The sequence below is a fragment of the Trachurus trachurus genome (genome assembly GCF_905171665.1).
Source record: "Trachurus trachurus genome assembly, chromosome: 9".
In the NCBI taxonomy this organism is placed as follows: Eukaryota; Metazoa; Chordata; class Actinopteri; order Carangiformes; family Carangidae; genus Trachurus; species Trachurus trachurus.
Genome location: NC_139895.1, coordinates 28,382,666 through 28,393,969, shown reverse-complemented (window position 1 = coordinate 28,393,969; position 11,304 = coordinate 28,382,666). Strand labels below are relative to the sequence as shown.

At 43.6% G+C, this 11,304-nt stretch overlaps 1 protein-coding gene across 1 annotated transcript; it reads right to left on the bottom strand.

Annotated features, from left to right (window-relative positions):
* Positions 1-8,362: 8,362 nt before the first annotated feature.
* dusp2 (dual specificity phosphatase 2) lies at positions 8,363-11,281 on the bottom strand. Its single transcript, XM_083979483.1, has 4 exons — positions 10,720-11,281; positions 10,503-10,621; positions 9,850-10,069; positions 8,363-9,371 (listed from the first exon to the last, which is right to left on the bottom strand). Exons 1-4 carry the CDS (start codon positions 11,105-11,107, stop codon positions 9,154-9,156), a joined length of 945 nt encoding a protein of 314 aa, XP_083835609.1. The 5' UTR covers positions 11,108-11,281; the 3' UTR covers positions 8,363-9,153.
* Positions 11,282-11,304: the final 23 nt, after the last annotated feature.

Genomic DNA, 11,304 nt, shown 5'->3' with positions numbered 1-11,304 from the left:
TCTCAGGCGTTCCTGCAGCGGCGAAGCAGCATCTTCACTCGTGAACAGGACCTTCCGACGAAATCTAATAAGTGGGGTACCTCCCATCTCTCTCCTCCGCTTCTTTTTAGAGCCAGTGATGTCATTGTGGAGCTGTGGGCGTCACGGGATCCTTACTTTCTCTATCTATCTACGCCTGTTCCTCCTCTCCCTCCCTCTCTCCCTCTTCACTCACATTAAACATATACAGGCACATACATCAGGGATGCTGGCTGGTGACTGCCCCGGTCAGTTATCTCCAAGGGACCCCGGTAATCAGCTACTAAGTACTTCATAATCATAATAATCATCATCATCATGATCATGATTCCCCTCAACATGAGACGTCACACTGTGTCTTCTCTGATCAGATCCAGCGGCTGAGATGGACTGACTCCCACCTGAACCCGGCCTCAGACCTGCTCTCTAGCAGTGGCGTGCACAGACTTTTTGAAGGCGCAGGGGCGATTGGGGGAAAAAGGGCACATATAGCGAGGGCACTTTAACACGCGTTTTGGCTTCTAGAGGGCATTTTAACACGCATTTTGGCTCCTAGAGGGCACTTTAACGTGTGTTTTGGCTTCCAAGAGGGCTGATCGTTTTTAAGGTAAAGAAGTAGCCTAATATAAAGTTCCAAAAAAAATCTGATAACAGCTTTTCTTCAGTGTATCACTTCATTCAGCCATTAGACTGCACGTAGTCCTTCTACTTCATAACAAATACATCACATTTTTATGCATTTTCATATTTTGAAACAGCGTGTTGTACAGAGAGACAGGTATTCCCAACACATATTTCACATCTCAAATGCACTGGGTTACCTTAATTCCTCCCGTTGCTCATCATGCCAGCTGCACGGCCCCACTCGTGTCTTCCGGTGCTCCTATTTCCATACATCATCACTTGACACAGTCCCCCCCCCCCCCCCCCCCCCCCCACCCGCTTCCCTCACACACTTTGTTGCCTACCTGGGATCAAGTGGCCCCGATTGTTCAATTACTGCAGTGGAACCTACGTCACGCCGGCTGCTTTTACTGAGCCGCAAATTAAACAAGAGTCAAAGTTTAGCTCGTGGTGTTTGAAAAGTAGGTGGGTGGCTCGGTGCTCACAATCACAACAACAAACAAACACACAGGCACACAGAGGCATTCACCAGCCTACACCTGCACACACACACACACACACACACACACACACACACACACACACACACACACACACACACACACACACACACACACACACACACACTGCTGCTGTAATGAGAGTGAAGCCAAGCTATAGCCACACATGGAATTTCAATTGGGAGCCCCTGTGCTCTCTGATTGTGTGACCAGTCAATAATGCGCGTACATTTTCCTCTACACATTCTAAATAAAGAGAAGAGAGAATAAAGCTTTTAGCGCAAGAGTGCACTCCAATCAACTGTGTCTGTTTCCGTGGGTGAACTGTGCTCTGCTACACGCTGAAAATGCTTTCTGGGCGAGAGGGGTGTGTCACAGCAGCACAGCCTGCACTGCACTGCTTCTCAAGGGCTTGTTGTATAAGAGTGTGTGGTATACAAATGTGTACACACACACACACACACACACACACACACACACACACACACTGATCACGCATCAGTAGCCGTCTCGCTTGACGTCCAGGGTGGAGAGGTTTTGTACCTTGTCCGTGCAGATCTCCCTTTTCTCACTGTGAGAAAACTTTTATGTGCTTTGGATAAAGTTTTAATTTTCTTCAAAGCAGAACCCCTGAAGTCCCCCGGTGTGGTAAGATTTAACACAACTATGCTGCCTTTAAAGGCTGTTTTCCAAGGGAGCACCAGATTAGCTGCAGCCAGGTCAGCATTAATGTCAGTTTGTGGTGGGAGGCTGTGCACATTATGGTTGGGGGTTCAGATCAGTTACAGCACAGTACCTGCCCTGTGGATGCTTTCAAATTAGACACCCCCTTTTTGAGTTCCTGGCTTCCTGTTTTCTGTGTGCTTGTGTACTTCCTGCAGCCTTTGTGAGGACCAGTTTTATCTCTAGGTTTCTAAAAGTGAGGACAGTCTGGGAGAGTGAGGATACTCTTGCTGGTTCTCTCATCAGAGAGTGGGGAGTTGGGTTTTGATTTACAGTTTGAATTGGATTTAGGTTCAGTAGGGTAATGGTTGGGGTTTGGCATGCATCTGTGATGTCTAAGGTTAGAATAGGGAACTGGAGAATCACCGCTTTCACTTTGTGACCCCCTGAGACAGAATTATCTGTCCTCTGACCTCTTGCATTTAAAGCAGAAGTAAGCGATCCGTCGTTTTGGCTAAGTTCTTGTCAGCCGATGGAGTTAGCAGTCTCCTACTACTACTACACATATCAGAATATGTACAGTACGCTGTTTCAACACCATAATGGTTTCTCAGTGGTATAACATTAGCAGTGTTTGCATGTGGTCAAACACTTGGTCAAAAAGTCCTTTTCTGACTGAATTTTTTATGATGACAACTACTGTAGGCCAGAGTATGTGTTATATCCTCACATTAGCTCTCCACCTAATGATAGTGCTCATATTGTCTATTTGCAGTTTTTTTCTGTGAGAGTTTTTTCTGACTGTTTGAGTGACACAGTCTTCAGCTGTGAATAGCAAATATCTAACACAAGTGAGATGCCTGTGTAAATTCCTAATCCCTCATGCTCTTCTTTTCCCCCTCTTTAAATACAGTACAGGCACAAGTGCACACAGTATAGCAATGTCATTGATAGGTATCACCACACCATAATATATTATGATTGAGTCTGACCTGAGATTCATGGGGATATGGAGCGTTAATAACAATTTAGGTCTGTTGTCATTAAGGAGCCTGACTAAGAACAGATGAGATGAGAGAGATGTTCAAATGAAAGGGAGGGGGAACATTTAGCCTAAATAACCAAGTGAGGTGGCTCTGTCATTTAAATATGCAGTGACAGTGACATAGTATTGACAGAATGTGTATCCGTGTGTGAGCGAACACTACATTCATGTGGTTACTCTGTTAGTTGGGTGATAAAGAGGCTGCAGCAGTTAATATACAGTCTGCTGGTGTCATCTGCTGGATACTTCTGCATCATCTTAAATTCAAGCAATAACAAAACATTACCACTAGAGGGCACTGACTTACTGCAAGCTCCTCTCCACCACTGTGACACTGTTGGTGGTAACTCAGGGACATTCTCATTTTTGAAGTGGTGGAAGAAATCAGCCTCCTGTAATGTATATTTTACTTGTGTACTATTGTACACAACTAAATATAAATGAGAAATCCAAAATATAATTTTGATTAGCCAACATAGAGTACCTTTGGAACAAATGTAAAATGTCAAAACCACAAGAATTCAGAATAGTTTAGGTAGTTGAATCAGAGCTTGTTCAGTTCAAGATGCAAAAATGCTTGACCAGCACTTGTGGTAGGTGGTTGAGATGAATCGATTAGGGCCAGAGTGCAGGGGGTGTGCAAGGACTGTTGCATTTCCTCCATTTCTTCTTCTTCTGAACATGAATTTATTTTTAGACAGCCTGAACATACTCAAAGACTAATGAAACTCAGCACACACCTCGGCCTTGGTGGAAAGTTACATATTGTAGGAGTCTCGCAAATGCGTGGGGCAAAATGCCTCAATAGTGCACATTAGACACTGTATTTAGTCGACCAATGGGATTAAAATTTGTTCAGAGTGTCATGTTCGTGTTCCAAGGATGAGGCCGTGTTGATAGCAAGTAACTTAGTGTAATGTCTCACGTTCTCAACAACATACATGTGGCTCCATGCAGTCTTGCTCTACTCTGTTATATGGTACGGTAAGCTGACTACAAACCAGTACTGCCGCCTAGCGGTCAAACATGTAATAACATTCAATCATAACATTCCCCTTTTTCTAAGGTAAAATGCATTAACATGAATTATCACATTAGCTGTGTCAGTTATTTCAACCATTTCACATTCAGCATAACTCTGCAACACATAAGCAGTATAAACAGTTTATATCAGATTGCATAACTCATATCTAAGCCAACACTAGACCATTTAGAACACATTCACAACATCAATCAATATACATTTTGTTCAACATCTTTAACATGCATATTGAATTTTCTTTGTTTATAAGTTCAGTCTATCAGACTTTCTGATTTCTCTTGTGGACCTTCTTAACTCAGGTTCGCTTGGAGTAGGTGTGTGAGAGTCAGTGTTACAGTCCATAGCAGGTGTGGGAATTACCTGAGCTTCATCACAGGTTACACTGAGCTCACCAACAGTCCCTTGAGGAGTCTTTAATAGACTGCGACGATTGCGTCTGACGATTTGTCCATCACATAGGTCCATCATCAGTTTTCACCGTGTACGATCGTGGAGCAACTTCTTGCAGGACAGTAGCTTTTGTACTCCATCCATCAGCATCCTCAATCCTGACTGTGTTGTTGGTAGTCAGTGGAGGGAGATGCTTGGTTGTTCTGTCATAGAATGACTTTTGCATCATTTTCTGTTGTCGTAGCTTATGTTCAGTCTTTGAGTGATTCTTTTGCTGTAATTTGTCGTTGTGATGACTCGGCAATGTTGTTGCAGCTCACTGGCCTGGCAGATCTTAATGGCTCCTGCCAGCGTCAGCTCCATCTCCCGTAGTAGCCTCTCTCTGACCTGTTTATCCTCCACGCCTAAGACGATCTGGTCCCGGATCATGGAGTCCTTCAGCGTCGCGAAGTTGCAGGACTGCGCCTTTAGCCGCAAGTCCGCCAGGAAGCTATCGAAGGGCTCATGCTGCAGCTGTGTACGAGACCGAAACACGTACCTCTCGTACGTCTCGTTCTTCTTCGGAGAACAGTGAGTATCAAACTTGCTAAGCACTACATCCAACTTTTCATTATCTTCAGGACTGTCAAACACGAACGTGTTAAATACTTCTATGGCCTGTGGCCCTGCTATCGTTAGCAGCAGCGCTACCTTTCTTGCTTCCGGCTTAGCCTCGAGTCCCACAGCCGCAACATACAGGTGAAACTGCTGTTTGAAGGTGCGCCAGTTCTCGTCGACATTCCCCGTTAGTTTCAAACTTTCCGGTGGTTTTAAACCCATGTCGCCCATTCGAGTTTACTCCTGGTACCATGTCATGTTACTTAGTTTAATGTCTCACGTTCTCAACAACATACAGGTGGCTCCATGCAGTCTTGCTCTACTCCGTTATATGGTACGGTAAGCTGACTACCAACCAGTACTGCCGCCTAGCGGTCAAACATGTAATAACATCCAATCATAACACAGAGGACGATGCCACCATGCCATAAAGATGTGAATCGCTCTCACTCCACCACACATCATGCTAAAAGCTTCATCCTCTCTGTGTCTAATAAAAGTCCTGCCCTGAATGCATTATGCAACAATATGTAATATTCACTCTTCATCATATCATCATTATAATAACTTTACAAAGAGTGATCTGCAGCATCTCTGCATGCTATGCTTTCTGTATGTTTATGATCAACTGTTACCTGCCATCTTTGAGAATGACATCTTATGACAGCACTTCCTTGTTTAGTGGCTCCAGTGTGGCCCTAGAATTTGACCCAGTGGTTACGAGGAGATTTCCCCACAGAGTGGCTACTCAAATTCATATTTTCAATAATGTACTATTTGTGAAATAATGTGATTATTTCTCTTTTGGCCTTAAACAGTTATTTCAGTGAAAGTATTGCAGAAATTTAGAGGAGAAATCCATTCTTGGCAGAGGTGCTGACAACACACACACACACACACACACACACACACACACACACACACACACACACACACACACACACACACACACACACACACACACACACACACACACACACACACACACACACACACACACAAACACACACACACACACACACACACACACACACACACACACACACACACACACACGAAAGCGGTCAGTAAAACGTAAAATTATCTAAACTACAAGTGACTGTTAATGTTAAAACCAGCACAAACCTATACAAATGTTATTTTCAAAGTGTCTCTGAGTTGATGTGTCGTCTGGGTCAAAACCAGAAAGCTAAAAACTCCTATGTGCATTCCTCTGTCCTACAGAAAACTGTGGGTAACAGAAGGAAAACTACAAGTAGAACAGTTACTCTTGTGTACACATTGCGTAATGGATCCTTGCAAATGAGAGGAAGTGGATCTATGGTCACAACTGGAGCGTGGGTGGCCTCATTAGAATCAGAGGTAGTGGTGGCATTATTAGTTTCAGTTCGTTGTCATCTCATCTGGATTAGTAGATTTTAGAATTAAATGCATTTTTGTTTAGAGAGCGAGAGAGAGAGATTTTTAAACAATGGTCAAAATTCAACTCGATCTGTCTGGAAAGGCCACTTTCACCCATGATGCTATGCGGTAGGGAACCTGTGGTTGACATGCTGCCTAAATGCAGCTCAGTGTTGGTGTCAGGGTTACCTGAGTTTAGCTGTAAATGACCAAAATGAGGAACCAGAGGCTAGGTCACTAGGCCTACAGCACTGTATCGTGACTGGGAATCAATCAGTGAAGTGGACTTTCCATACTTCCTGATTATGGCTTTCTATCCTGTGCATATACTGTATATATAAATACACATATTTTTTGCCAGATGCTTTTCTCACAAGTTGAGTTAGAGGAAGTGAATTTTCTCTTTGGCTGCTATGGTCAAAGGAATTTACAGTATTTTTAGGGCCTGAGCACGCAAGAGGGAGCAAGAACATTTTTTTTTAGGGCCCTATTATCTAAAGAAGCTAGAACCCTGAGCCTTGCTGTTCGTATCGGGGATGTTGCATTTACTGGGGCAGAGATGAGGAGAGGTGGTCAGAGGCCAGCCAAGTCAAAACCATGAAGTCAGTCTGTCAATAAGTAATAGAGGGTCTGGTCATAGGAGCAAAGTGCCTGGCACTGAGTCAGTGAGTGGAAATGAGGCATAGCTGAGAGCAACAGGTGGAAACGGTGAGGATGGTGAGGGATGACAAGGGCAGAACAAAAGCAGATTTCTGGACTTTATAGGGTCCTCTCATGAGACTCGAGTTAAAATGAATATGTGTGAGAAGCTTGGTGATATAATCATCGCCAGTTTATTTTATTTTTTTAAGTATTTTGGGGGGCTTTTATGCCTCTATTTCCATAGGACAGCTGGAAATGGACAGGAAATGGGGAGAGAGAGGGGAGAATCTTATATGTAGCTAGGCAGATCACTGCCTGTCACACTGCCTGAAAAGGATTTTATGAGTTTCCAAATTTTCTTTGGGTCATTTTGATTTTCTGTGGTTTCAGAGAGGTAACACTGACTTGGCTTTGAGAGCTGTGCACTTCTTAAGAAGCTTCTGAAATCTCTGCCTGTCCACCTCAGCCTCAGATTTTCTGTCCTCGGCCCAAGAAACATTTCTTTCTTTTAGAGAGATGACCAATATCTACGGAAAACTTGGAATCATTATAACCTTTTACTCTGAATTCTTAAAAATACTTGCAGGCAAGTTCCACATCATAAATATCAAGTGCAGTTTTTAAATGATGATTTCATTTATTAAGGCAAAAAAGCTTTACAAACCTACCTGGCCCTATGTGGAAAAAGTCACACATAGGGCCTCCTTGTTAAATCAGGAACTAACTGTGATAAATCAAAAAAATTTTTAAAGCTGAGTTCAATGTCACTGTCCACACCCAGACCTGATCACTGCCAGACCTGTTGGGTCAAGAAATCCCTTCAATAGAACCATCTAAAAAAAAATCAAGAACAGATGAAAAAACTAAATCATTGACATCTAGAAAGTGTTACACAGCCATTTCCAAAGCTTTGGGACTCCAGTGAACCACAGTGAGAGTCTTTATCCACTAATGGAGAAACCCAATAGCGTTTGACCTTAAGGTCACAAACTGATGGCCGGACCTTCTCCTTCAGGATTTTCTGGTCCATCAATTACTGCAAGTCATCCAGGTCCCAGGCGCCCAGGAAGGGGGCAAATACTTTTTCCACATAGCACCGTAGCTCTGAATTCTCTGAATTCTCTAAAGTGTATCCATACTATTCAGAGAGGGACCTGGATTCAGCTGAACATTGAGCAAAAATAAAAGTACAATTGGACTGTAAAACCCATTCCCAGAGGATAATCCTGAAAAATACTCAATGCACAGTTCTAATACCTCCTGATTTAGCCAGAGCAACACAAGTGCAGCGCGGTCGGTCAGTGTGGAGCTGTGCATCTGTAATGTGCTCTGTGAAAACACTGCAAAACGCTCTGTATCCTTTTTATGTAATAATATTAAACGGGGAGTGAAGTGTTTGTATAATCAGAACAGCGTGTTAAAGAGTAAAGAAACTCAGTGTGTTCTCCAGCATGATTTTTATTTCAGTGGAAAATCAGCAGGAATCAGCTGAACCTATCAGGTGTAAAGTGCAGTAAGAGACAGCAATAATGCCAACACTCTCAGAACAGACTCTGAAACAATAAATAAAAATAAAAATTCTATCTACATGATAAAAAATACAAAGTCTTTCAATTTGAGTGATTTCTGTGTATCTTGAGATTAAAAAAAATGTTTAGACTTATGACACCAGTGTTCTGGTTAGTGCATTTTTGCAAGTTAGACAATAACACTTGAGATTCATGTATTGCTGTAGATATTAACACAGTGTTGTCTCATATGATAACAAGATGCATCACAGTGAGGGAATGACTTCCAGTATGAAAATAGGACAGCCCTTGTAAACAATCAGGCACATTAGTGGAACAATGTAACACACAGACGTACACAAAACTCGACGAGCAGGCACAAACCCTGCCCCCGCCTCGAGTTCAAAACATCATGGGGAATTATTCCATAGTTGCTCCAACTTGCTGGCTCAGAATCACAATTGTTCATAATGTGGTTTTTCCAGTGGGGTTTATATTGCAGACACTATTTGTCCAGGGGCCAGATCCAGCAGCCATGTGATGCCAGCAACACATGGAGCTTTTCTCTGAGTGCAGAGTATTTGCCTGTTGTGTACTAGATTTAATAGCACAAACAGCATATTTGTACATAATTCTAACTCCTGATAGTGCTCTGAGTCCAGCCCAGTACCTACAGGAGGTAGGAGATCAAAAGTACAGTCATAGAAATGTCCTCTGGGTCCTTCATCCTTGGCAGAGGACGTCTGTCTCAAACTGCAGCAGCTGTCCCATGAAGGCCAGGTTGGGGGAGATGACATGACGGCGCTCCTTCACAAAGTTGAAGGCCTCGTCCAGCCGGACCCGCTGTGTGTGCATGAGGTAGGCCAGGCAGATGGTAGCAGAGCGGGAGATACCTGCCTGGCAGTGCACCAGCACCCGTCCACCACTCTGCTTCACCGAGTCTGTAGGCGGGACGGAAAAGACGAGACGGAAAGAGGAAGAGACAGATCAGCTTATTGTGCTCCGTTTCACATTAGTTCCTTTGACATCAGAACCTTTCACTAGTGGAAATACATACAGAGCTTTACACAGCGTGACAGAGGCTAAGGTCTATAAAATACAGTCATTCACTGTGTGACAATGGAAATTCAACTCTCCTGAGCTAAACTTTAAGTTACAGGGGTCAAAACAAGCTAAAGAAATGTTCAAACATTTCTCTTCTGTGGCTTACGCAGCATAATGCAGGTGTTTTGTAACCTCCTTAACTGTAGCCTACAAAATGGATTATGGTGTACAAGCTACTTAAAATGTTTTGGATGGTTTCATCCAAGGTGTAAAGAAAAATAAATCCCTGAGTGTTGTGTGGCTACTAACTTGACTGGGGTTTGAATTGATGTAAGCATACAGTGATCATGGTTTGAATAGAGGGAGGAAACTCACCGATGAAGCCGATGGCTGTAGAGAAGCAGGCTCTGATGTCGGCAGCCAGACTGTCCTCCACTGTGAGCCGCAGGTACTCAAACTCCCCCTCGTAGAAGTTGGGGCAGGTGGAGGAGACGTTGAGCACGGCCGTGATGCCCGCTGCTGCCAGGGTCTCTCTGCGGGAGGAGTGGATGGCGCTGCCTAAGAACAGGAAGGGCAGCAGCTCCACGGGACCGTCCTGAGGCAGAGCAGAGCCAGAGTCCACGTTAAAACCAACAAGCTTTCTTTTTTGTCATTGTTATTGGATGACGATCAGTGTTGGGCACATTATCTTAAAAATGTAATTAGTTATAGTTACTAGTTAATTTCCCACCAAAGGTAACTAAGTTAGTAACTGAATTAATACACTATAAAAGTAACTAATTGCCAGAAAAAGTAACTATTGCGTTACTTTTTAATAAAATGCTCATATGTCAAATTACTTGGACTCACCCCCCTAACCATATAATCTCCCGTTTATCTGGAACTAGTTGTTGGTTATTATTGATTATTTATTCAATTTAATTTAATTTAATTATAGCCTATAATTATTCATAATAATTATTATATATAATTAGGCCTATTCCCATCACTAATGACGATATTATACTATTTATTGAATTTCATCTCACCTGATCGTATGCTGGTGTCCTCCGACCAGTCACCATTGGCTCAGGTTCTGCTGTAGAGAAGCTGCTGGCAGAGTTGTAACAGAGCTCTGGGTAGGCCTCGGAAAATCCCTCAAATCCGCCTAAATGGAAATCACAGTTTTATTATCCTCTGCTCTCGCCAAGTATTAAAATTGTGGACATGAAAATTCTATAATTTATGAGTGTGTGCTATTATTACCTTGTAGAAAGCAGACCTGCGCCTGGACCTCGTTGTGCAGGGCGGTGAGCAGCATCTGGGCCACGCTGTCCGTCTTGAGCCCGGCCAAGGAGCGGCTCCTGTCGTCCACCACCACCACGGGAGAGAAGTCTCCACGCCGCAGCCGGGCCAGGAGCGCCTTGTCCGGGATCAGCCACTCCAGAGCCACCACCGAGCCCTTGGACCTCCGACGCAGCATGGAGTTCCAGTTGACGTTTCGGGACTCGCAAATGTGAGTGAGAGAAAAGTCGAGGAACGGTCTGCAGTCCAGCAGCACACACCCGGCAGAGGTGTACTGGTCCCGGGGGGTCCGGAGGATGTGGATCAGCTCATTGCCACTAATTTCCAAAGGCTCATTAATTGAAGTCATGGCGGAAAATATAAATTCAAAAATAATTTAGACGCAATAATAAAAGACTATTTCTTTGTGTAAAACTAAAACTAGGCCTATGGGGTTTTAGATTGGAGATTTGTTCAGTGACAGTTTAAAGTTGATGAAGTGTGTCAAGAAGCGCCTTTAGATGCAAAGAGCACTTCTCTGTCAGCTCGCTCAGAAGCAGCTTCAGA